This window comes from Podarcis muralis, chromosome 2 (genome assembly GCF_964188315.1).
Source record: "Podarcis muralis chromosome 2, rPodMur119.hap1.1, whole genome shotgun sequence".
Lineage (NCBI taxonomy): Eukaryota > Metazoa > Chordata > Lepidosauria > Squamata > Lacertidae > Podarcis > Podarcis muralis.
In genome coordinates, this window is record NC_135656.1 from 108,859,463 (window position 1) to 108,887,325 (window position 27,863).

General features: G+C 43.7%; 1 protein-coding gene across 1 annotated transcript; it reads right to left on the minus strand.

Annotated features, from left to right (window-relative positions):
- LOC144326728 (uncharacterized) lies at positions 1 to 27,590 on the minus strand. Its single transcript, XM_077923483.1, has 4 exons — positions 27,229 to 27,590; positions 5,412 to 5,657; positions 5,176 to 5,300; positions 1 to 878 (listed from the first exon to the last, which is right to left on the minus strand). Exons 1-4 carry the CDS (start codon positions 27,299 to 27,301, stop codon positions 864 to 866), a joined length of 459 nt encoding a protein of 152 aa, XP_077779609.1. The 5' UTR covers positions 27,302 to 27,590; the 3' UTR covers positions 1 to 863.
- Between the last annotated feature and the right edge of the window lie 273 nt (positions 27,591 to 27,863).

The window sequence follows — 27,863 nt, forward strand, 5'->3', positions numbered from 1 at the left end:
ATTACATGACGCTGCCAGACACAGAACCTGCAATACCTCAGCTAATCTTGTCAAATAAAAGTTCCCTTCCCTGGAGGATACAACTGAGGTGACAGCAGCAAATTACAGAACAAACAGCAGCTCGAGGCTTTGTGTGGGCCGGGAAGTGTGCTGTGCAGTCAGCAAGTCTGTGTAGCAACGAAGCACTGGGAATGAGGTGGTGGTGCTTACTATTAGACACATTATAGGTGCCTATTTTTGCATATATCAGCATTTGCAGAACAGGATAGCAGTGAGTCATAATTGCTTAATGAGTTTTCTTTATGATCTATAGATAATCCCTACTGCCACCTTCTGCAGTCAAAGAAGTGCAAGCTTCCCCATGGAATTGGATTCCACAATTGCACACTGAAGTCTCATGTTGGTGTTTGGTGATCCCCCAATGTTTTGCGGAATTTTGTGGCAAAGGAAATAGTACCCCAAGTGGTAACTGGAAGATCTCACCCATCAGGGGATCGTTAGCATGCAACTATGTAACTTCATTACATTTTTAGGCTGAGAAAACCAAGACAATGCAAAAGATATTTGATAGAAATAGCTTGTGTGTCTTTGAAAACATTGGTGCTCCGCAACATTGTTCTAAAGTCTCTCTGTACTTGAGTTAAGGTCTGGCGCTTGATTTAGGAGTTGGGAAGACTCAAGAGAGTTGTGGAACTTCTGGTCCCAGTTTAAGGATGCTCAAATGGTGACGGATGGATCTTCTGGGGATCACACTTGCCACAGATCTGGTTGCAGCACCCCTGAGCAAGTGTAACAGCAGTTCCTTGTTTATTCTCTTGAATAAGGAAGGTACAAGGAAGAGGAGCTGAAACCTGGATTTTGGCTTATAAATTATTTCTCTGCAATTAAAGAAAAAGAGGTATTCTTGTTAGCAAAGAGGAAGAAAGATAACAATAGTTCCAGAAAAAACAACAAGCCCAACTCAGGCAATAGTGTCCGCTTAAGCATTTTTTAAAATCATCAAGCATAATATATATTCATGAAGTCACTCATCAAATGAAGTCACTCATTCAAAGTGAGTAATTGTTTCTACTCCCAACTCATCAAGGATTCATGGCTCACCTTTCCTACACTGCCAAGTTTCAACTCAGACTGTTGAACCATTTTTCTAATTGCCAGTAAGTACAGTGGTACCTCTGGTTGCGAACGAGATCCGTTCCGGAGGCCCGTTCGCAACATGAAAAGAGCACAACCCACAATGGCGTGTCTGCGCACATGTGGGTTGCAACTCGCCTCTTCTGCGCATGTGTGTGACATCATTTTGTGCGTCTGCGCACACGGTGAAACCCGGAAGTAACCCTTTCTGGTACTTCCGGGTCGCTGCGGGACGTATCCTGAAAGAATGTAACATGAAGCGGACGTAACATGAGGTATGACTGTAAGTACATTTCTTCTCCAAAACTCTGAAATAAGTCAGGAATCCTGATCCTTCCAGCCAAATTAGATGTGTTGTTAAATACATTATATTTAATGTGCCATGCTAAATACATTGTATGTAATGAGCAAGTACAAATAGCAGCTTCTGGGAGGAGACCATAATTGTAGCATCAAACTGGGAGGGGTAGCCAGAGGCGGAGCAAGCTGTGCACCTGGGGGTGGGGCCATGGGGACGGGGTGAGCGTCCCAGGGGGCAAGACGCCCATGGGGGCGGAGCGAGTTGCCAGGGGTGGTGGTGGAGCGAGCCGCCCATGGTGGGCTGCTTCCTGCGTTGTGTTGGGGAGGAAGCTACGCCGCTTTGCCAGTAGACTTCCTCCCTTTCCTCTTCATTTTGACAGCTTGGGGGAAGCAGCCTGGGAATGGGGGGGGGCAATGGCACACCATCTGCCCACCTGCCCGTGACTCCCAAGCCTCCCCCGAGCTGTCAAAACAAAGGAGGAAGGGGGGAAGGCCACCGGCAAAGCCGTGCAGCTCTGCCTCTTCCCCTGATGGGTTGGGGTAGGCTTGGGAGTTCTGGGTGGGCGGTGCGCCGAATGTCACCCCCCTCAGTGATGACACCCGGTGTGCACCGCCCCCACCGCCACCTTCCTCCGCCCCTGGGGGTAGCGAATAGGAGGGGCAGCTAATGCCACAGAAGATGATGATAATAATAATAATTTATTATTTATACCCCACCCATCTGGCTGGGTTTCTCCAGCCACTCTGGGCAGCTCCCCACAGAATATTAAAAACAAAACAGTGTCAGACATTAAAAACTTCCCTAAACAGGGCCGCCTTCAGTTGTCTTTTAAAAGTAAAATAGTTGTTTATTGCCTTGACATCTGCTGGGCATTCCACAGGGCAGGCACCACTACCGAGATGGCCCTCTGCCTAGTTCCCTGTAACCTCACTTCTCGCAGCGAGGGAACCGCCAGAAGGCCCTCAGCGCTGGACCTCAGTGTCCGGGCAGAACAATGGGGGTGGAGACGTTCCTTCAGGTATACTGGACCGAGGCCGTTTAGGGCTTTAAAGGTCAGCACCAACACTTTAAATTGTGCTCGGAAATGTACTGGGAGCCAATGAAGATAGAATCAGGATTCAATATGACCTTAACAGATTGGAGAACAGGGTCAAAACTAACAAAATGAATTTCAATAGGGACAGATGAACCAGACGCACAAATATAAGATGGTGGACACCTAGATTGCCTCTAGTACATGTGAAAAGGATAGAGGTCTTGGTAGACCAAAAGCTTAACATGTGCTTAAGTATAGTGTCCAGATCAAGGGAAATAATAGTCCCCTCTCTATTCTGCCTTGGTCAGACCACACGTGGAATACTGTGTCCAGTTCTGGGCACCACCATATAAGGATACTGACAAGCTGGAATGTCTGCAGAGGAAGGTGACCAAGATGATAAAAGATCTGGGAATCAAGAGGAGACTTAGAGGAGACTTTATAGCCACCTTCAGATAACTACAGGGCTGTCACATGGAAGAAGGAGCAAGCTTGTATTCTGTTCTGGAGGGTAGGCCCCAACCAATGGATTCAAGTTACAAGAAAGGACAGTAACAGCTGTTTAATGGTAAAAAGGACTGTGTTGTGAGTTCCTGGACTCTCCTTCCTCAGAGGTTAATAAGCAGAGATTGGATGGCCATTTGCTATGGATGCTTTAGCTGAAATTCCTGCATTGCAGGGGATTAGATAACCCTCAGGGTCCCTTCAAACTCTACAATACTGTGATTCTGTGACTGGGATCACAGCAGAGAGAAAGGGCATTTAACCCCTTTCTTCCTTGCTGTTGTCCTGGTGAAGACGTTATTTGCACTGCAAGAATTGATGCTTTTGAATTATGGTGCTGGAGGAGACTCTTGAGAGTCCCATGGACTGCAAGAAGATCAAACCTCTCCATTCTTAAGGAAATCAGCCCTGAGTGCTCACTGGAAGGACAGATCCTGAAGCTGAGGCTCCAATACTTTGGCCACCTCATGAGAAGAGAAGACTCCCTGGAAAAGACCCTGATGCTGGGAAAGATGGAGGGCACCAGGAGAAGGGGACGACAGAGGAAGAGATGGTTGGACAGTGTTCTTGAAGCTACCAGCATGAGTTTGACCAAACTGCGGGAGGCAGTGGAAGACAGAAGTGCCTGGCGTGCTCTGGTCCATGGGGTCACGAAGAGTCAGACACGACTAAACAACAACAGGTGAGATGTACAAAATTATGACTGGGATCTACTTCTTTAAAAACAAGAACTCATTAGTGGCCTCATGTGGATGATCAAGGAAGTGGAGTTGGGGGGGGGGGAGAGAGAGCACTCGAGAGCGAGCATGTTTAACTCTTTCCTCTCATGCTCTTTCTCCAATTTAATTTCTATACCTCTCCTATGCTGTTAACGTCCTCCTGCAGATGATAGATGCTCTGTGCCTCTTTCCCCAAAGTTGAACAAATGGCACATTCTGTGAAGGGTGGGAGAGGAAAGGAAGAGGGGGCAGGATATAAAGGATGAATACCCTTTCCTTTAGTGCCGTTTCCTGAATCTATGTGGCTGCTAATAAGTAGGGTTTTGTTTTTTTTAAAAAAAATCTATAAACAACTCACATCTATTTTGCTCTGCGGGTGGCGCTGTGGGTTAAATCACAGAGCCTAGGATTTGCCAATCAGAAGGTCAGCAGTTCGAATCCACGCGACGGGGTGAGCTCCCATTGCTCGGTCCCTGCTCCTGCCAACCTAGCAGTTCAAAAGCACGTCAAAGTGCAAGTAGATAAATAGGTACCGCTCCAGGGGGAAGGTAAACGGCGTTTCCATGCGCTGCTCTGGTTTGCCAGAAGTGGCTTAGTCATGACCCGGAAGCTGCACGCCAGCTCCCTCGGCCAATAAAGTGAGATGAGCGCCGCAACCCCAGAGTCGGCCACGACCGGACCTAATGGTCAGGGGTCCCTTTACCTTTACCTTTATCTGCAAACAAAATGATATATGCTGCGACAATCTCCCCTTGTTGCCAGTGTACTCTATTTTAGCAAGCATCTAGCTAGCATAGCACATGGCATTAGGGCCAATCATAGAACTGCAGAGTTGGAAGGGACCCTGAGGATAATCTAGTCCAGAGGTGGCCAACTCCCAAGAGACTGTGATCCACTTTCAGAATTAAAATCTGGCAGTGATCTACCCCCATTTTTAAGGGGTTCAGCTCAAAGTTGTTGAGCTTTCTTTGGGAGGAGGAAAGCCCCGTTTTTTTGGGTCGGTTAAGGTGCAGGCTTTTGGGTGATGGGGAGTTCCGTTTTGGGGTGGTGGAGGAAGGCAAGGGAGGTTGGGGTTAAGTCACTCACAAAAAAATCGCTGTGGATGAAAACAGCCACACAGAGGGAGCTCTGTCTTCCCTTCCTGAGTTCAAACAACAATGGAGGCCAGGATGAGGTCGGCGCAGGAGTCAGATTTACCAACGCAGAGGAAAGGGAGCCAGAGATCGACCGCGATCTACCAAAACACCATGGGGATCTACCAGTAGATCGCGATCGACCTGTTGGACACCCCTGATCTAGACCAACAGGATCGATCCTGCAACCTTGGCATGATCAGCACCTAACCAGCTGAGCTACCAGGGAGCCGCTGTGTTGAAAAGTGCCAGTGTCTTCCCAGCATCTTATTCACTTGAATCCTGGCTCTGATTATGTCATTGGCCCATCTCCCAGCAATATGATGGAAGCTGGCATGCCCGTCTTACTCTGCAGAAGAAGAAGAAGCACCCAATGAAGCCTGCTGTGATAGCTGCAGTCACTGCTAAGGAGAGCAGAATGATCCCCCAGAACGTCACCGGTTGATCTTCTGGACTCTGTGTCATCTCTGTTCCTGCGGCGAAAGAAGGCGACGGAGAGGGTGTTAGAAAGGGGCAGACAGAAGGTGGCCTTCAAAAGGTGAGCTTGGGAAGAAATCGAGGAAGTTTAGTAGGCCTATCCATACCTGGCATGGCAATATCAGTTTCAACATGGGCTCCTGCTGATGTGGTGATGCTCATTAGCAGTACAGCGTCATCGCTTGTGTTTGATGGCTGGTTGCCATTAGCGACCGTGGATGAAGCTGTGGTAGCAAGAGATGTCCTGGTGGTGTTGGCAGTGTTAACTGGCAGAATGGTGCTGTTGGTCACTGGTGCAGCTGGTGGGCTTGTGGTTCCTGTGGTGATGTTGCCTGAGGTGCCAACACCAGTGGCTGGCAAGTGAGGAGAAAAATGAAACTGCTAAGAACATAAGGGGAGCTTACTGGATCAGCCCAATGACCTATCTAGTCCAGCATTTTGTTCTCCCAGTGGCCACCCAAATACATATGGAAAACCCTCTGAGCACAAGAGCCCTCTCCCCTCCCGTGGTTTCCAGCAGTTGCTGTTCAGGAGCATTAATCCCTTCTACTCCCCTGTTTAGGGAAGCTTATAATGACTGATGTTTTAATGTATTTTTAATCTTTTGTTGGAAACTCTCCAGAGTAGCTGGGGAAACCTAGCCAGATGGGCGGGGTAGAAATAATAAAGTATTATTATTATTATTATTATTATTATTATTATTATTATTATTGTGGTACCTCGGGTTAAGCACTTAATTCGTTCCGGAGGTCCGTTCTTAACCTGAAACTGTTCTTAACCTGAAGTACCACTTTAGCTAATGGGGCCTCCCGCTGCTGCCGGAGCACGATTTCTGTTCTCATCCTGAAGCAAAGTTCTTAACCCGAGGTACTATTTCTGGGTTAGTCTGTAACCTGAAGTGTACGTAACCTGAAGTGTATGTAACCTGAGGTACCACTGTAGTTGCAGTTTCCGGGTCTGTTCTTATCCTGATGCAAAGTTCTTAACCTGAAGCACTATTTCTGGGTTAGCGGAGTGTGTAACCTGAAGCGTATGTAACCCAAGGTACCACTGTATTATTATTATTATTATTATTATTATTATTATTATTATTATTAAAGGGGAATCCAGGCAAATAATTATTAAGCCAGTAAATCACCCTACTCTTCTGTAAATATCCTATCTCCTAGCAAGGTCATGACCCAAAATATACTATTTACAACTAATTTTTGTGACCTCACAAGCGGTGGCAGACCTACATTTTTGGGGGTCCTGAAGCTTGAACTGTTATGGGGCCCCCCCTTTGCACCCAGAAACGAGGTCTGGGTGACTCTTGTTATCTTCTTCAATGGGGTTTTTCTATTACAGATCACCAGACCTCTGCAACATCTGTGACTCTCAGACCTTGGGACTGTTGAAAGATAGACAACCAAAAATTAATCAGTTTGACTCGCGCGACTCAAATTGGGTTTACTAGGCCCATTTTTTAAAAGCAATGTGGACTAAATTCGCTTCTGGGCCTCTCCAAGATGAGGGGACCTGGAAGCTTGAGCTTCATTAGTTTCATAGCAGATCTGCTCCCGATCGTAAGATGTTAACAGAACCTGAGCTTATAGGAGCTTCTGGTTAATGCTGTAATCTTAGAACTTTATTTTTTATTTTTTATAAAATTTTTTATTGGTTTTACAATATTTTTAAAACAATACAAACATATAAAAAGACATACAAACGTGTATAATTTCGTAACCTTTTTTTCCTAAACCTTATTTCACAGACTCCCCCATACCTCCCCTTTCTGCATCCCAATGTCCAGAGTTTTTTTAGCAACTTCTAAATATTTCTGTCAAGCCTCTGTCCTTTTAATCTTTCCTTCAGTCTAATCTTATATCACTGTCACCCTTTCTTTCTCATAGCCTCAACATTCTAGCATTCATCAAGTTTATAATAGTCCTTAAGATAAATTTTAAATTTCTTCCACTCTTCTTCCGCTGTCTCCTTCCCCTGATCGCGGATTCTGCCAGTCATCTCAGCCAGTGTCATATAGTCCATCACTTTCATTTGCCACTCTTCCAGAGTGGGTAGATCTTGTGTCTTCCAGTACTTTGCGATGAGTATTCTTGCTGCTGTCGTAGCATACATAAAGAAAATTCTATCTTTCTTTGACACCAATTGGCCGACAATGCCCAAGAGGAAGGCCTCTGATTTTTTAGGAAAAGTACATTTAAGTACCTTTTTCATTTCATTATATATCATATCCCAGAAAGCCTTAATCTTCGGGCACGTCCACCAAAGGTGGTAGAAAGTACCTTCAGTTTCTTTACATTTCCAACACTTATTGTCAGGCAAGTGATAAATTTTTGCTAGCTTGACTGGGGTCATATACCACCTATAGATCATTTTCATAATATTTTCCTTTAAAGCATTACAGGCCGTAAATTTTATACCTGTATTCCACAACCATTCCCAGTCAGCAAACATTATGTTATGACCGATGTCCTGTGCCCACTTAATCATAGCCGATTTAACTGTTTCATCTTGCGTATTCCATTTCAGCAGCAAATTGTACATTCTTGACAAGTTCTTAGTATTGGGTTCTAACAATTCAGTTTCTAGTTTTGATTTCTCCACCTGGAAGCCAATTTTCCTATCTTGTTTATAAACCTCCATTATTTGATAATAATGGAGCCAATCACGTACTTTAAGTTTCATTTTCTCATGACTCTGTAATTTCAATTTGTCTCCATCTTGTTCCAAAATTTCCCAATACTTTGGCCATTTGGCCTCCATATTGGGCTTTTTGAGTGCCTTGGCCTCCAAGGGTGACAACCATCTAGGGGTTTTATTTTCTAACAAATCTTTATATCTTAACCAAACATTATACAGTGCTTTTCTGACAATATGATTCTTAAAGGCCCTATGCGCCTTAATTTTGTCATACCATAGATATGCATGCCAACCAAATGCATTATTGAAACCCTCCAAGTCCAAAATGTCTGTATTCTCGAGGAGCATCCAGTCTTTCAGCCAGCAGAACGCTGCTGCTTCATAATACAGTTTTAGGTCCGGCAGGGCAAATCCCCCTCTTTCTTTAGCATCTGTCAGGATTTTAAATTTAATTCTGGGCTTTTTGCCCTGCCAGACAAATTTCGATATGTCTTTCTGCCACCTCTTAAAACAATCCATCTTGTCGAGGATTTGCAAAGTTTGGAATAAAAATAGCATTTTAGGCAATACATTCATCTTGATAACTGCAATTCGGCCTAACATTGATAATTTCAAATTTGACCATATTTCTAAGTCTTTTTTAATTTCTGACCAACATTTTTCATAATTGTCCTTATACAAGTTCAAATTTTTAGATGTCAAGTGAACCCCTAGGTATTTCACCTTCTTAACCACTGTCAAACCTGTCTCTTCTTGGAATTCCTCCTTCTCCTTAACTGTTAAATTTTTTTCTATGACTTTAGTTTTTTGTTTGTTCAGTTTGAATCCGGCTACCTGGCCAAATTGTTGAATTATCTCCAACACCCTTTTCGCACTAGTGTTTGGCTCCTGTAAGGTCAATACTAAGTCATCTGCAAAAGCTCTTAACTTGTACTGTTTATCTCCGACCTGTACACCTTCAACCTGCTGGTCATTTCTAATCATATTTAGCAACACCTCCAGAACCGAAATAAAGAGCAATGGGGAAATTGGGCACCCCTGTCGTGTTCCTTTTTCTATCTTAAGCTCATCAGTTATCACATTATTTACAATCAGCTTCGCTTTTTGTTCAGAGTATATCGCACCCATACCATTCTCAAATCCTTGGCCTACCCCCATCCCATGAAGATTCTTTTTCATAAAACTCCAAGAAATATTGTCAAATGCTTTCTCCGCGTCCACAAAAATCAACACTGCTTTGGTGTTTATGTTCACCTCTAGCAATTCCAAAATGTCTATTATATTTCTTACATTGTCTGATAAATGCCTTTTTGGGAGAAAGCCTGCTTGGTCCTTATGAATCATCTCCATCAACACTCTTTTAAATCTTTTTGCCAAAATGTCTGCAAAGATTTTATAATCCACATTAAGTAATGATATTGGGCGGTAGTTCTTGAGTTGAGTCTTTTCAGTCTCTGTCTTTGGTATGAGTGAAATATACGCTTCCTTCCACGATTCTGGTGCCTTTTTCCCCTCTAGGATCTCGTTGCAGACTTCCTTTAACGGTTGAACCAACCATTCCTTCAGAGATTTATAATATCTGGAAGTCAGTCCATCTGGCCCTGGAGATTTGCCCAATTGCATGTCCTGAATGGCACCCTCTATCTCTTGTTCTGTTATTCTCTGGTTTAAATCCACCTTACTTTGATGAGAGATTTTTTGTAATCCATATTTATTAAGAAATTTGTCCATATCTTCTTCATTTTGTGGTCCTTGAGAATAAAGTTTTTTAAAGTAGCTCAGGAAACAGTTTCTAATCTCATTAGGTTTAGATATGTTCTTTCCATCCACTTCAAGGCTTGTAACTGTATTTAGTTTCTGCCTTTTCTTCAATTGCCATGCCAGAAGTTTGCCACATTTATCTGCCGATTCGAAGGTTTTTTGTTTCATTTGTTTTATCTTCCATTCAATCTCCTGATTCATCAATTCCATATATTGTGTTTGGTATAACTTGATCTCTCTCAGAATCTCCTGGGACTTTGGTTTTGATCTTAATTTCTTCTCTCCTTCTTTTATCTTTTCCAAAATCTTTTCCTTCTTCTCGTTCTGCTTTCTCTTTTTTATTGAGTTTTGTTGAATCAGAAATCCTCGCATCACAGCTTTACTTGCGTCCCAGATCACTCTTTTTTCCACATCAGCCTTTAGATTTATTTCAAAATAGTCCTTTAAAGTTTTTTGGGCCTTCATGTGGATCTCCTTGTCTCGAAACAGGGTGTCATTCATCCTCCATCTAAATTGACCAGTTGTTGTAAGTTTCATTTCCATCTTCACGGCGTTATGGTCGGAGCAGGTTTTTGGGCAGATTTTGTTCAGTTTCTGTTAATTGGTTCTCGTGGGAAACTTGCAGATTCTAGCTTCGCACAATTAACTCAGGCTGGTGTCAATTTACTCTTGGCAGAAAGCCCAGGTCTGCTTGACCTAGAAACTTCTCACTCTGATTGGTTAATGACCAGCACTCTGCTCTGTTATCAAGGGTTTGCTAGCTCAGTTTGGAGTGAGGTGTTGTTAGGAGTAGAAGTGCTGTGTATGGTTTTGAGAGAGAGAAAGAGAGGATTTATTTTGCTTTGATTTGTATGCAGAAACTCTGCTGGTTTGTTTTATTTTCTCCTTTTAATAAATCCTGTAAATAGTTATTCTGAGTCTAGCTGACTTGTCATTACTGCCGCAACTAGCTTCTTCGCTGTGCAGGAAAACTCTGCTACGTTTGGGCTAAAGCCAGTAGGGCTATGCCTGACACTCCAAAGTTCCATGAGGTTATGGGCATTGTGCTGCCAGCCTGAGTTGCGGTGGTGTCAGCATCAACGGCGTAGGTTCCAGTAGTTCCAGAAGTTGTTGTTCCTGCTGGTGCAGCAGATGGACTCTGGCTGGTTCCTGACCGTGGTGAGCTGGTGACGCAGCGGACACAAGGACAACAGCTGCAGCGTGTGAGTGCTGGGTGCTGTGGTTCCTGTTTTCTCTCTCGGTGGTCGTGAGTAGCTGGTTCCGGGTTCCAGGGACATCGCTCTCAAGATGGCCTCACAACCAGTTCAGATGGCTTTTGAGCGTCTGAACGACTCCAATTACTTGCTGTGGTCGGAACGCATGCAGGCAGTGCTGCAGAGGGATCGTCTCTGGCAAGTGGTGAGTAAGTTTCCTGTGAAGCCTGATGATGAAGACCTCGATAAAGACCAAAGAGCAAGGGCCACAATTGTCTTGGGGCTGGAAGATTCCCAGTTGCCGTATGTGAGGGGAATCAAGACAGCTAGAGGTGTGTGGCAAGCACTTAAAGAACTCCATGTGCGTGAGACAGCAGTTTCCAAGCTGTTCATTCGCAAGGCATTGTACAAGGCAATGTTACAGCCTGGGGTTACAATGCAGGAACACCTACACAGTTTACAGTTAAAGTTTGTTGCGCTACAGGAAAGAGACTGTGCGTTAGACCAGCAGGAGAAGGTGGCTATTATTTTGAGTTCTCTCCCGGAAAGCTGGGATAATTTAGTTTTGTCTCTAGAAGGCATGCAGGAGCATGATTTATCAGTCAGTTACGTTACTGGGCGTTTGATTGAAGAATGGCAGAAGAGGCAAGAAAGGTCGTTGGCTGCAGAGGCTTCTACAGGCGGGCGGTTTGGAAGGAGTTCTCATGCCGTGCCAGAGGTGGAGCAAAAGCAGCGTGCCGGTGAGGAGTCAGCGTTTGCTGTTAGGTGTTGTTTCCGATGTGGGTCTTCAGCGCATCTAAAACGACAATGTCCGGAGTTGGTCAAGTCTCAGTTGCCGGTGCAGGAGCAGAGACGAGATCAGCAGCAGCAGCAGCGTAAAAAGAAATTCTTCAAACGAAAACAGTCGGCTCAGCTGGTGACCGGCGAGGTCAAGAGTGCTGATGAGAAACAAGCGGTCTGGGTGGTCGATTCAGGAGCATCTCGCCACATCGTAAATTCAGATGAATTGTTTGTTTCCAAGAACTCAGCACAGCGTAGCCAGGTGGCTCTAGCAGACGGAAGTACTTCCGAAGTGATTTCGGGGGGTGCAGTTTTTGTTCCTTGTCTTCGTGAATGCCTGCAAAATGTACTTTGTGTGCCGTCATTAAGGAGCAATCTGATGTCTGTAGATTGTTTGCTAAAAGCTGGGTTTAAAGTGCATTTTGAAGGAGACAGTTGCATTATTAAGAAGGCTGGTGAGATTTTAGGCACTGCTAAGTCAGAGGGAGGCTTGTTTTGGCTTAAAGCAGGATCTCAAGTTGCAGCAGTAGTCAGTAAATCTCAGCCTGCAGTGAATAACAAAGCTATACATGACAACTGTGTGCACTTATTGCATAGGAAAATGGGGCATGCTTGCTGGAAAAGTGTACTAAAAATGTCTGAATTGGCTGATGGGGGTAATTTAAAGAGTTGTAACAAGTACCTTGATTGTAATGTTTGTAAAAAGGTTAAAACCCACAGAGTCTCTTACCCCAGAAGTGACAGAGTTAGTGAGTCACCGCTACAGCTGGTTCACATGGACGTAATTGGTCCATTTGCTGTAAGTAGGGGTGGATCGCGCTTTTCACTAACAATTGTGGATGACGCTACACGTTATTCTTGGGTTTTTCCCATGAAGAATAAGGGTGACGTGTTCACTAAGTTTAAAGGCTGGGTGGCATCTGTGGAAAGATTTCTGTCCATTAAACTCAAAAGGATTCAGACGGACAGAGGTGGCGAATTTATGTCAAATGCCTTTAAAGATTGGTTACAAAAGCGTGGCATTGGGCATAGAAAAACGAACGCTTTTTCCCCAGAGGAGAATGGCGTTGCAGAGCGGAAAAACAGATCTTTACAAGATATGATGTTTGCCATGCTTGATGATGCTGATTTGCCCATGTCTTATTGGGGGGAGAGCATGCTCACCGCGTGTTATCTCCAAAACAGGCTCTTTCATCAAACAATAGGTACAACCCCGTACTTTAAATTGTTTCAGAAAAAACCCAAAATTGACCATTTGCATGTGTTTGGATCAAAAGCCTGGGTATTAATTCCGAAACAAATGAGGAAGAAGGGAGATCCTAAGACCAAACAGTTAGTGTTTGTGGGTTACCAGGAGCTGGGAAAAGGTTTCCGCTTTGCTGAAGGGACAAATGGCATTGTGATCTCCAGGAATGCCAGTTTTTGTGAACATAGTGGCTGGGAGAGACTACATGCCAATACTGAGGTTTGGTTTGAACCTTCCCAGGAGCTTCATGACTCTGAAAGTAGACACAGAGAATCAGAGTCTGAGGGGGAGGAAAGTTCAGATAAGAGCTCTCAAGAAAGTGGAGTTAGCCAAAGACCAGTTGCTAAGCAACAAAAGAGAGGTCGTAGTTCTGAGGAGGAAAGTGGGTCAGAAGAAAAATTTTCTCCCAGAAGATCTAAAAGACAAAACAAAGGAGTGCCTCCAGTGCGTTTTTCTCCTGATACTGCAAATGTGTTTAGTGTAAATGCAGAACCCAAGAGTTTTCAGGAAGTGTTAAAGTTACCAAAAGAGGAGGCAGAGCGCTGGAAACAGGCAATGGAGGAAGAGATGTCCTCTCTGAATGAGCACAAGGTTTTTACACCAGTAGCAGCGCCTGAGGGGACAAAGATTGTAGGCTGCAGGTGGGTGTACAAACTTAAACCTCTGGTGACAGGAGAGTACAAATACAAAGCTCGTTTAGTGGCTCAAGGATACTCTCAGAGGCCTGGAAAAGATTATGACGAGACTTTTTCCCCTACTGCTAAGGGGGACAGTGTAAGGCTGATTTTAACGCTTGGAGCAAAGAGAAAACTCCTGTTAAACCATTTTGACATTCAGACTGCATATTTACATGCATCAATATCAGAAGACCTGTATCTAGCCGAACCGCCTGGTTATGAGACAGGTTCCAATAGAGTGTTAAAATTAAACAAAGCTCTATACGGTCTCAAACAGGCTGCAAGATCTTGGAACAAATGTTTCCATGAGGCCTTAGTGTCATTTGGTTTCAAGCAGAGTACAGCTGACAATTGTGTTTATGTACGTGGTACAGGCAGTGATCAAGAGTTTTGTCTGATTTATGTAGATGATGTTTTGTACGCCTGCAAAACAGATAAACAAACTAAAAGGTTTGCCAAACAATTGTCCAGTAAGTTCAAAGTGAAAGACTTAGGCCCGGTTAGGACATATCTAGGGTTGGAAGTGTGCTGGGCCCAAGATGGCAGCTGCTTAATTAGTCAGCAGAACAAAGTTAAACAACTACTGACTACATACAGGATGCAGGATTGCAAAGGGGCAGTGGTGCCTATGGATCCAGGTTTCATAAAAACACTTCACATAGATGAGAGTCCTGAATTTGAACATCCTGATGTATATCACTCTGTAATTGGAAGTTTATTGTATCTAGCACAGTGGTCCAGACCTGATATTAGTTATGCAGTAGGCATATTAAGTAGATTGGTCTCAAAACCCACACTAAATGCCTGGAAAGGGGTAAAACAAGTTCTGAGGTATCTCAAACAGACAATTGGCTATATGTTACAATTAAATTCTTCAGAGGATGAAATGTTGAGTTGCTTCTGTGATAGTGACTGGGGAAATTTGCCGGATAGAAAATCTGTCACAGGACTAGTCATAATGGTCGGTGGAGCTTTAATCAGCTGGCGGTCACGCAAGCAAGACGTTGTAAGTGTGTCATCAACGGAATCAGAGTACGCCGCATTGAGTGAATTGTGCAACGAGGTGATTTATTTCAAGCATTTGTTAGCAGATTTAAATGTAAATTGTGGAGAACCAGTACAAGTTTACATTGATAATCAAGCTTGTATAACCTTAAGTAAAACAGAGGGTTTCAAATCGCGTTCCAAACATATCTCTGTAAAATACCAAAATGTACGTTGCTGTGTACAAGACAATATAATCACCTGTACTTATGTATCAAGTGAAGAAAATGTAGCAGATGTGTTAACTAAACCATTGGCAAAGATAAAGAACAAGCGAATGTGCAAGGGTTTAGGTTTGCTGGAAAAATGATCTCCTACATAGGTGTATTTGGTGTTAATTGTTCAGCAGAATCTGTGAGGGGGTGTTCAGTTTCTGTTAATTGGTTCTCGTGGGAAACTTGCAGATTCTAGCTTCGCACAATTAACTCAGGCTGGTGTCAATTTACTCTTGGCAGAAAGCCCAGGTCTGCTTGACCTAGAAACTTCTCACTCTGATTGGTTAATGACCAGCACTCTGCTCTGTTATCAAGGGTTTGCTAGCTCAGTTTGGAGTGAGGTGTTGTTAGGAGTAGAAGTGCTGTGTATGGTTTTGAGAGAGAGAAAGAGAGGATTTATTTTGCTTTGATTTGTATGCAGAAACTCTGCTGGTTTGTTTTATTTTCTCCTTTTAATAAATCCTGTAAATAGTTATTCTGAGTCTAGCTGACTTGTCATTACTGCCGCAACTAGCTTCTTCGCTGTGCAGGAAAACTCTGCTACGTTTGGGCTAAAGCCAGTAGGGCTATGCCTGACACTCCAAAGTTCCATGAGATTTCTACCCTCCTAATCTTTGGAGCCATCCCACTAGTGATCAAATTTGATCAATTCTGGTCCAGGTCGTCATCTTTCTCTCTAACCTTTGGGGTGCTCCCCCTGCTGGATTGTAGAATTATCAGTCTCTGAGAACTGCTGGTTGTTTTGGAATTTTTTATGTCTGGATGTTTACTTTCTGGATTGCTTTTCCCATGGGATTTACAATTTGACCTTGAAACATAGACAGCTGTGGAATGAGTGGTGCAGGAAAAACAAGGGCCGGCAAGAAAGCAAAACAAGCTGAACTATTGCAATTAACTTTGCCTGTGCAGCAACGTAGGTCATCGGTTCCAATTGTGACAGGTCTGCAAGAAGGACAATCTAAACAGCCAGTTTTGGAGGATATGGCTGCAGGAGGGCTAGACCCTATCTCTAAAGAAATATTGGACCAACTGGCAGCTTTAAACAAAAAAGCTGATGAACAAGCGGCTAAATTTGACCAGGTGACAGCTACAATTAATAAATTGACAGACCAAGTTGCTCAAAATACACAGGCGATAGGAAATATTGAAAAGACCACAACAGAGAGTCGAAAATTGGCCGAGGAAGCAAGTGCAAAAGCAGACCAAAATACAAAAAGGATAGAGGAACTAAGAGGAGAAGTAAGACCACTGAGTAGACAGGTTACTGAACAGCAGGCCTACCTGTCTATGGCGGAGCTGAAAAGCAGAGAAAGCAATCTTAGGCTTAGAAATATCCCAGAATTAGAAAAGGAAGATCTGACCAGCTTTTTGACTGCAGAAATATCCAAGTTCTGGGGCCTGGCAGAAGAGAAGGACTTTAAAATTGTCACCGCCTTTAGACTGGGAAGAGTGGCCAAGAAGGATAAACCAAGAGATTGCTTGATCATATTGAGATCTAAGCAAGAAAAAGATAATATACTCAGCCTACACTTCAAAACCTCATTGGTGATACAGGGAAAGACGGCAGAAATCTTCAGAGACATACCAAAACAGCTGTTGGATTTAAGAATTATATATAAAGATCTGGCAAGATTACTGAGAAACAACACAATTCCTTACAGGTGGGAATTCCCCCAAGGTCTATCTTTTAACTGGAAAGAGAAGAAGGTAAGAATCAGAACAGCAGAGGAGCAAGAAAAGTTCCTGAACGACCACGGGGAGGACCTTCGGAAAGGAACAGCAGGTACCTGGCCACCCCCCTTGCCTGGTCAAAAAGATCCACCTCCAGGAATAGACGACAAGGGAGACAACCCTATTGGCTGACAAACTGATCCAGGATGTCTCTGCAGCTCTTCAGTTGGAACATTCATGGTGCAAATTCCCCCGAAAAAAGGAAAAGGATTTTTCATATATTGAGGAAAGAACAACTAGACGTCATTTGCCTTCAAGAAACTCATGTGACCAGGCTCCACAGAAGAGTATTAATTAACAAGAGACTAGGCCAAGAATTTATCTCATCAGACAAAGTTAAGAAAAGAGGAGTAGTGATATATGCTAAGGAGAGCCTAGCACCAAAATTTGTGTTCAAAGATGAACAAGGAAGAATTCTGGCGATTGAAATACAATCACAAGGAGAAAAATTTCTGATAGTAGGAATTTACGCACCGAACGAGGGGAAATCAGAATTTTACAAGAAGCTGCATGAGACAATGCTGGACCATGTCGACTATAATAACATCATCCTGATGGGAGATATGAATGGGGTTGTCTCCACACACATGGACAAGTCACAAAACCAAAACTTGACTAAAGATGGCAGACTACCAAAGACTTTTTTTGAACTTACAGACAATATGGACTTGATTGACATTTGGAGGATAAAGAATCCTCTAGGTAAAGAGGGAACATTCTTTTCTGAGGCCCACCTATCTTGGACACGAATCGACCAAATCTGGATATCTAGAGGACTGGCACCTAAGACTAAAAAAATAGAGATCTGCCCCAAAACTTGCTCCGACCATAACGCCTTGAAAATGGATTTGAGACTCACACCAGCTGGATCCTTCAGATGGAGAATGAATGACTCTTTGCTTAGAGATCAGGAGATTGTAAAGAAGGCCCAAAAAATGATGAAAGACTATTTCGAAATAAATTTGAACACTTCGGTGGAAAAGAAAACAATCTGGGACGCAAGTAAAGCTGTTATGAGAGGGTTCCTGATACAACAGAACACTATTAGGAAAAAACTCTGGAATGGTAAAAAGGACAAGATTTTGGAAAAGATAAAGGACGGAGAGAGAAGGTTGAGACTTAACCCAAAATCAAAAGAAGTTTTAAGAGAAATAAAATTCCATCAAGCACAATATGCGAAACTGATAAATCAAGAAGTTGAATGGAAAATTAAACAGATGAGACAAAGATCATTTGAATCGGCAAATAAATGTGGGAAGCTGCTTTCATGGCAGCTGAAAAGGAGACAAAAATTGAACTTTGTTACCAATCTAGAGGTAGAAGGAGAATGTATTCAGAAACCAGAGGAAATTAGAAAGTGTTTCCAGAAATATTTCAAAAGATTGTTTACCCAAGGACCCCAAGTGGAGACTGAGATAAATAAGTTTTTGAAAAGCTACGGCCTGGAAAAATTAACACAAGATAAACAAACAGCCCTGAACTATAAAATAACACAACAGGAAATTGAAAGTTCCATTCAGAACATGCAATTAGGCAAATCTCCGGGCCCAGATGGACTTACCTCCAAGTATTATAAGACATTGAAGGAATACTTGACTCAACCATTGATGGAGGTATGCAACCAAATTATGGAGGGGAAGGGGGCACCAGAATCGTGGAAAGAGGCATTCATTACTTTGATACCAAAATTGGAATCCGAAAAGACTCAACTTAAGAACTATCGTCCTATCTCACTCCTAAACGTGGATTACAAGATTTTTGCTGACATTTTGGCAAACAGATTGAAAAAAGTTTTAAACGAAGTAATTCATAAAGACCAAGCAGGCTTCCTCCCCGGCAGACATTTGTCTGATAACACTAGGAACATTGTGGATGTCCTGGAACTACTACAGACAAACTTGAATACGAAAGCAGTTTTGATATTTATAGATGCGGAGAAGGCCTTTGACAACATATCTTGGAAATTTATGAAGAAAAATTTGGAAGGGATGGGAGTGGGAAGGGCGTTCCAAAATGGTATTGAAGCAATCTATTCAGAACAAAAAGCTAAATTGATAGTAAACAATGTGGTGACAGAGGAGTTTAAAATTGAAAAAGGAACACGACAGGGGTGCCCCCTATCACCCTTGCTATTTATTTCTGTCCTGGAGGTGTTGCTGAACTTGATTAGGAAGGACCAGCGGGTGGAAGGAATACAGGTCGGAGGAAAACAATATAAACTGAAGGCCTTTGCAGATGATTTGGTCTTGACATTACAGGAGCCAGAACCCAGTACAAAAAGAGCTTTAGAACTAATCTCTGAGTTTGGTCGGGTGGCGGGATTCAAGTTAAATAAACAAAAAACTAAGGTTTTGGTGAAAAACTTGACACCTTTAGAAATAGAGGGGTTTCAGAAGGAAACGGAGCTAAATGTGGTTAAAAAAGTGAAATACCTGGGGGTTAATTTGACTGGGAAAAATTTGAACTTGTTTAAAGATAATTATGAAAAATGCTGGTCTGAAATCAAAAAGGACTTAGAAATCTGGTCAAGACTGAAACTTTCCTTGTTGGGAAGAATTGCAGCAGTTAAGATGAATGTATTGCCAAGAATGCTGTTTCTGTTTCAGGCCCTGCAGATCGTGGACAGGGTGGAATGTTTTGGAAAGTGGCAGAGGGACATTATGAAGTTTGTCTGGCAGGGCAAAAAGCCCCGAATAAAATTTAAAATATTAACAGATGCGAAGGAAAGAGGGGGATTTGCCCTGCCGGACTTAAGGTTGTACTATGAAGCTGCATCCCTCTGCTGGATGAAAGATTGGTTTTTGCTAGAAAACACTGATGTCCTAGATCTGGAAGGGTTCAACAATGCTTTTGGATGGCATGCATATTTGTGGTACGACAAGGTAAAGTCTCATAAGTTATTTAAAAACCATATTGTCAGGAAATCTTTGTTTACTGTCTGGACTAAATACAAGGACTTACTTGAAAACAAGACTCCGAGGTGGCTGTCACCAATGGAGGCTAAGGCCACAAAAATACTTAATATGGGGGGTGGCTGGGAAAAATACTGTGAAATAATAGAAAAAGTAGGGGACACTTGGAGGTTGCAGAGCTTTGAAAAATTGAAAGGAAAGGTGCGAGACTGGTTTCATTACGCCCAAATCTTAGAGATCTTTAAAAAGGACAAAAAAATTGGATTCCAGGTGGAAAAATCAAAATTAGAGTCAGAACTACTTGAACCTAAGACGAAAGTGCTTTCAAGAATGTATAACTTGTTGCTTAAATGGAATACTCAAGATGAGACAGTTAAATCAGCCATGATAAAATGGGCACAAGATATTGGATACAACATTATGTTTGAAGACTGGGAAAGGTTATGGACCACCGGTATGAAATTTACGGCATGTAGTGCCTTAAAAGAAAATATTATGAAAATGATGTACAGGTGGTACATGACCCCAGTCAAACTTGCAAAGATATATCATTTGTCTGATAATAAATGTTGGAAATGTAAGGAGGCTGAAGGAACATTCTTTCACCTCTGGTGGACATGCCCGAGGGTGAAGGCTTTTTGGGAAATGATTTATAACGAGTTGAAAAAGGTATTTAAGTATACCTTTCATAAGAAACCAGAAGCCTTCCTCCTGGGCATTGTGGGCCAGAGAGTGCTAAAGAAAGATAGAACTTTCTTTCTATATGCAACTACAGCAGCAAGAATTCTTATAGCCAAATACTGGAAGGCACAGGAGTTACCCACACTGGAAGAATGGCACACGCAACTGATGGACTACATGGAATTGGCTGAAATGACCGGCAGAATCCGAGACCAGGGAGAAGAGGCAGTGGAAGAGGACTGGAAAAAATTTAAGGACTATTTACAAAAACATTTTAAGTTATATGAATGTTGAGAATTTGCTAAGTTTTGAGAAAAACATGCTTCAGTATTGAGATTCGGAATTGATTGAAACTAAGTTATGTTTGAGAAAAGTTTAACTTTTAGAGTAAATAATTAGATGAAAATACAAATACACATGAAACAAGGTTTTAATTTGCTGTTGATTTTTATTGTAAAGAATGCAGGGATGGAGGATGTGGGGAAGTCCAGTTGATGTTGAAAAAGGATTTGAAAAAGTGAATCTTTTTTTTTTCTTGTTTCTTTACTTTGTAAAAAAAAAAAAAAAGCTTTTGTTGTGTTATTGACGATGTATTAATGTTGTACTTTGACCCTGGAAAACAAAGCAATAAAAAATATTAAAAAAAATAAAATAAATAAAGTTTTTTGGGCCTTCATGTGGATCTCCTTGTCTCGAAAGAGGGTGTCATTCATCCTCCATCTAAATTGACCAGTTGTTGTAAGTTTCATTTCCATCTTCACGGCGTTATGGTCGGAGCAGGTTTTTGGGCAGATTTCTACCCTCCTAATCTTTGGAGCCATCCCACTAGTGATCCAAATTTGATCAATTCTGGTCCAGGTCGTCATCGCATGTGAGAAAAAAGTTCCCTCTCTCTCAAGAGGGTTCCTTGTTCTCCATATGTCTATTAGGTCCATATTTTCCGTCATCTCAAAGAAGGTCTTCGGAAGTCTCCCTTCCTTGGAGATTGTCAGTCTTTGTGCCTTGTCCATATTTGTAGAGACTACACCATTCATGTCTCCCATGATTATCATATTGTAATCCAGATGGTCCGTCAGAGTTTCATGAAGTTTCTTGAAGAATTCCGCCTTGCCTTCATTTGGTGCATAGATTCCAACTATTAAGAATTTTTCTCCTTGTACTTGTATTTCAACTGCCAAATATCTTCCTTGCTCGTCTTTGAACATCATTTTTGGGACCCATTTCTCTTTTACATAAATCACAACTCCTCTTTTCTTAACTTTATCCGATGAGATGAATTCTTGTCCTAATCTTTTATTTGTGAGGAATTTCCTGTGTGCTCTGGTTACATGAGTTTCTTGTAAACAAATCACGTCCAATTGTTCTCTTTTCAAAATGTGAAACACTTGGCGTCTCTTCAAAGGCATGTTAAGCCCATTACAATTCCAGCTAAGGAATTGCAGGGCCATCTTATTGTTTCTGTGTCACTCCTCCAACCGCTCCAAGTTGTTGCTCTTCCTCTGATGGTGCTGGGTTAAGTCCAAACGATAGATTAAGAATGTCTAGTGCTCTCCTTTGTTCTGCAATTGGGTCCACCGTTCCTTTCTGTAAGTCCTCTTGGTTTCTCTCCAAGAATCTTTCTTTGTCTTGTATTGTCTTTATTTTCACCTTCTTTCCCTTATAGTCAAAAGACAGTCCTTGTGGGAACTCCCACCTAAAGAGGATGGTGTTCTTCTTCAGCAAGTAAACCAAGTCCTTATAGAAGGTTCTCAACTCCAAAATATGTTTAGGGATGTCCTTAAAGATCTGTATGGGTGAATTTTCAATTTGCAAGGCCTTTTGGTAATGTAATTTTAATATTTTGTCTCTTTCTTCCTTCGATCTGAGAGTAATCAAGCAGTCCCTCGGGGTCTTTCTATTCTGTCTTCGGCCCAGTCTAAATGCTGTTGTAATCTTAAATTCTTCCTCCTCCAAGTCTTCCCAAAAATCAGCAAACTCTTGTGTTAAAAACTCCGCTAAATTGTCTCCTTCACTCTCGGGAATTAATCTTAATTTCAAATTTCTTTCCTTCCTCTGTAATTCCCACAAAGCCAAGGTTGCATCATGTTCATAGACTTTTTTAGCAATCGGTTCCAAGTTCTCTTGAGTCTCTCCAGCAATAGTTCTGGCTTCCTCTGCGATCTTGCGTGTTGCAGAATTTTCTTGAACCAGCCTATTTATAGATTCTGTGTTCAAATCCAATCTTGCTGTTAATTCTGTTAATTTTTGTGAATTTTCTGTACTCTGCTTTGTCAGGGTCTCCAAAGACTGGTTTATCTTGAGGAGCGCTTGTGTCACTGACTCCATAGAGGCAACTGTCACCTTTTCTTGTCCTGTTGTTCCTGTAGGAGTTGCACCAGTAATTGAGCCTCTTTTCTTTTGCTGCTGTTGCTGGTACTGTTGTTGCTTAGCTTTAGCTCTTGTGGTTATCTCTTCCGCTGGGCCACTCATGTCCCAAGGTCGTTCCCAGGAAAACAATCCCCTGATGGAAAATTCCACTATCCCAGACTATTACAGCCGTTATTTTGACCCTCTAGGGGGAGCAAACCAAAATGTCCAAGTGTGGAGACAAAGAAGTTAAAGAAAAGAATATCAGGAGACTTGTAGATATCTGTTACAGCACTTTTCCAATGGATACTATTTCAGCATACTCCAAAATACTGTAGCAACAGAGTCTAAAAACTTTGTATCATACAAAGCTTCAACTATGTAACTTTCCCAGAAGTTTAAAAGCAGTTCAGTGTACTAATGTCTTTTTGGCAGTCCGCTTCAGGGCATTAAAACAGCAGAAGGCTTTTTCCTTTTTTAGATAAAACATGCAGTTCTTAATGTCCCTTTGTAATCTTAGAACTTTAAACACTGGCTGAATTCAGAGGAGGGTATATGCTTAAGTCTAGTGGAGTCCATTTAATTGTTGCAGATGCTTGATCTTCTTCACGAACCATGGCAACATATTTCCCAGGAGCCCTTGCAGTTCACACTCGGCACCAGGTAAGCACAGTCCAGAAGGCACTCTGACCATAAGCCATCTCGAAGGTGGCAGGGGTGGTGAAACCTTAAGTCCTTCAGCAGGTTCAGTCGTGCTGAGAGTCACACTTGTTAGCCGTGCTGTTCTTCCACTCGAGTTTTGTTTCCACTGGGATGTCTTTTGGTAGGGCTTATCTTTTCAGCGGGTGCAATTGTGTTCTTGGTGGCTCCTGGCGTGCTACCACTCAGAGCCACTAGGGGCAGCATAGTGCTGACAGATGCATTTGTACCGGTGGCTGATAATGGGAGAGAACTGTCAAACCCAATTCATACATTACACAGTACTCAAATAATGGGGTGCAGGGAAGTGTGAAATCCCTCTGTGAAATCTGCAAACCTTGGATTCTTTTTGGTGCTATTTTCTTCAGGTGAGAGTCACATGCCAGCAAATTCAGGAATTAAAGCTGATTTTGAGATCCTGAGCAACAAACCAATTTCACTCCCTAAAATGGCCTTTTTTTTAGCGATATGAAATGTGACGGGAAAGATGCACTGGAAAGTATGGGACATCACTTGCTTGATGCAGCATTGTGTAACCTTTTCACAAAACCAGCCATAAATAGTTGACATCGTTAGTCCTGTGGGATGTAAGATAAGCATTCAAGTACAACACTTCCTGTTTGCCTAGAGTGGACACAAAGGGGGATGTTACTCCAGCCGGGAGGACTTCCTGTCACATCTGGACATCCTCCCCCTGCGTGTGACCAGGTAGATGGGCGTGAGCCTGTGAGGCCCAATAAAAGGGTCAGTCCCACAGCCATCTTTTTGGGGGGGGGAAATAAATAATTTTTTTTAATTCCCCCCCCAGGTGCGGGGCTGGGGCGGGGGAAGCCCGAGCTTCCCCCGACCCCAGCCCCCAGAACAGGCTGCTATCCGCTAGCCGTGGGAGAGCCGCGCGACTTCGCGTGGCTCTCCCACGGCTAGCGGAGGGCTGCGCGAAGCCCGAAGCTTGGGGCGTGCTGAGCTCAGCGCGTCCCAAGCTTCTGGGTGCAGGCAAGCTCTCCGCTAGCCGTGGGAGAGCTGTGTCTCCCACGGCTAGCAGATAGCTTCCTGAAGCCTGGAGAACGAGAGGGGTCGGTGCGCACCAACCCCCCTCGCTCTCCAGGCTTCAGCGAAAGCCTCCATTCGCCCCATAGGACACACACACATTTCCCCTTCATTTTTGGAGGGAAAAAAGTGCATCCTATAGGGCGAAAAATACGGCATTTGGCTGTCTGCTGGCTCTCAGCCAGCAAGCAGCACATGGGCTCATTTCCCAACATGGGATGAACCCACTCTCTTTTCTGTAACTACAAGCTAAAGCCTGCCTTCAGGGAACCTACTGTGAACTGAACGTAAGTAAACTTCTTATCATTACTTTAAGAAAAGACTGTTGCGTTTTTATTCTTTTTAAAAGGGATCACAGGGGAATTTACCAGGATCCAAACTGGACAAGCCAGATTTAATTGCTTAAGTAAACAGATTCAAATGAATCTACCAACTACCGTATTTTTTGCTCTATAAGACTCATCTTTTCCCTCCTAAAAAGTAAAGGGAAATGTGTGTGCGTCTTATGGAGCGAATGCAGGCTGCGCAGCTATCCCAGAAGCCAGAACAGCAAGAGGGATCGCTTCTTTTGCTGCACAGCGATCCCTCTTGCTGTTCTGGCTTCTGGGATTCAGAATATTCTTATGGTCTGGTGCGTCTTATAGAGCGAAAAATACGGTACTCTGCTACTGACTCACTAGCGTGAATGAGGAAGGAAGGATAATATTTAAACAATATATCCTCTCCTACTATCCACAGCATTCCCACAATTCCTGCATTGCAGGGAGTTGGACTACAGGAGCCTTGGGGTCCCTTCAAACTCTAAAATTCTATGATTCTATGGTCATTGGCTCTCTGCTTGGCAAGCCACCCAGTGGTAGCAACCTTGTGATAATGGCAGTGGGGAGGTAGGCCAGCCCTCACCAACTTAAAAGGTAAAGGTAAAGGTACCCCTGCCCGTACGGGCCAGTCTTGACAGACTCTAGGGTTGTGCGCCCATCTCACTCTAGAGGCCGGGGGCCAGCGCTGTCCGGAGACACTTCCGGGTCACATGGCCAGCGTGACATCGCTGCTCTGGCTAGCCAGAGCCGCACACGGAAACGCCGTTTACCTTCCCGCCGGTAAGCGGTCCCTATTTATCTACTTGCACCCAGGGGTGCTTTCGAACTGCTAGGTTGGCAGGCGCTGGGACCGAACAACGGGAGCGCACCCCGCCACGGGGATTCGAACTGCCGACCTTTCAATCAGCAAGCCCTAGGCGTTGAGGCTTTTACCCACAGCGCCACCCGCGTCCCTACTTGGTGCCCTCTAGATGTTCTGAACTACAACTCCCACCAACATCTGGAGAGCACCAGGTTGATGAATCCTGAGGTGGACTCAGTGAGGGAAGAGAGGAAGCCCAAGGGCTCTTCAGAAGCCAGAGCAGATAGTGACTCATGGTGCAGACAAGCACTCTCTTCATCCCCGCGCCTCCCTTTTTCGGCTTGTACTTCTTGGCCTTGGTTCTGGCTTTTAAAGCAGGCTTGAACTCTGTTTCAACTCTTGCCTTTATTCACGTCAGCCACCCTTCCCGTAAGAAAAGAATCTTATTCTGCTGCAGACACAAGGGCTTGTTTCTTTCGCAGTGACAGTTTCTCCTTGACAGATGAGCTTTCCCCCATCCCAACCCAAACAAACTGGTTTTCAATCTACCTCTATAAAATAAAAAAACAACAACAATACATGTGCTAGCATCGCCTCCTACGACACTGACATCAAGTAGCCAACTTTTGCTGGCTCTTTGGGTTCAAACCCCGTGGTCATAGCTGTCAACTTTTTCCTTTTCTTGTGAGGAATCCTATTCGGAATAAGGGAATTTCCCTTAAAAAAAGGGAAACCTCGACAGCTATGCCAGGGGCTGGTCAGATTGTGTGCTGGGATTTGGGGGGGCTGACATCTCAAACTCAAAGCTTCCCCAATTCTCATGCCAGATATTAAGGATACCCAGTTCAGAGCACATTTAGTAGGGACACAGCCTTCTTACTGTTCTTGTTAAATTTATAATCTGCCAAGACTACCTATCACCCTGAATAGCAGAGTTGGTTAGAGCGTGGTGCTGATAATAGCAAGGTTGCAGGTTCGATCCCTGCCTGGGACAGCTGCATCTTCCTGAATTGCAGGAGTTGGACTAGATGATCCTCAGGGTCCCTTCCAATTCTACGATTCTATGATCTACGATCTACTAACACAACTGGAGCTACTGGTACTACAAAGTGTGGTGCATCACTTTTATGAAGAAACTCCTCATTTAATCCCCACAAAGACCCTATGGGGTTGGTTAGGCTGAGGGGCAGCGGCATAGCCCGCAAGTGTCCCCAAAAAACAGGACACTCAATTTCCCCCGCCCCGGAAGATTTTGTCCTAAAAAAGCTTTACTTTTCCAGATCTTGCACGGTGCTGCAGAATGTGTGGTCTGGGGCACTGTGAGAACACGGCCCTGAAAAGAAAGCATATGTTGCGAGCGCTGTGATGTCATCTGGGTCACATGACTCATGCTATATCATGGACGGGAAGATACCTGCATCCCGGTTTGGGGACTCAACATGTCGGCGGGGCTGCAATGGCTGTCCCAAGGTCAGCTAGTGAGTTTCTTTTACAGGTGGGGATTTGAACCCTGTTCCCTCAGGTCCTAGTCCGACACTCTAACCAGTACACCACACTGCTTGAGCATCTTTGATGTTCATCCATCCCTTCTTATGTTGGACAAGCAAACCAGGACCAATAAACAGGTCATCTGAAGAAGCAATTCCTCCAACCACCCTGGATGGACAGTGAGACACTTTAGAATAACCTCCACATTTTATGGCATCACAGGAGGAACAGGAGCAGGAGCAGGAGGAGGAACCCTGCTCGCCTCCTACTCTTTTCCTTGCTTTTCCTCCCTGACCGGTCAGATTGCTGACCACCGCTAAGATGGCTCCAGTGGCCTACCTGCTAAGAAGATGGAGAAGAGCAGGAGAATCAGGTAATTGATCCCTGATACCAGAATCCTCAGCAGTTTCATCTTGCCGCTTTGCAGGGTGGACAGGAGCGAAGCTGCATGAGAGTTTGGATCCAGATTCCTTGCTGAGGGAGGGTAGCTGAGCTGCAGATCTCCTCCGTGCCTGTCTCTGCCTGCATACTTTCACCCTCTTACCTTTCCCCAGGTGCGGCTCCCTTGATGGGAAATTAAAAATAAAGTGTCCGGAACGCATTGCATCACCTTTCTGCTGGAGAGGTATGCATTTGCGGGGAGAGGAACCTAATAATAGCACCAGGTTTTCAGCGCTGTGACGGCCGAGTGACACCGAGATATGCTTCTCTGGCTCACTTTGAATCTGCGCGGAAGGAGGGCCGCAGTCAAGTTTCGGGAAGTCTGGAGCCAGGAGTGGCTTGAGGAGTGGAAAGTATGCCCTGAGCCCCATTCATTGCTAATGTCCCATTGAAAACGAGAACGGCATGTAATTTCTTCTATGCTTCCTCATGTTTATCCCCTTCGTTGTATGCGCACTCTCTCCCCACCCTTGCAGCGAATTGTTTTATTACCCCCCCCTTCAATATCTGGTAATTGAGTATACTTGGAAATA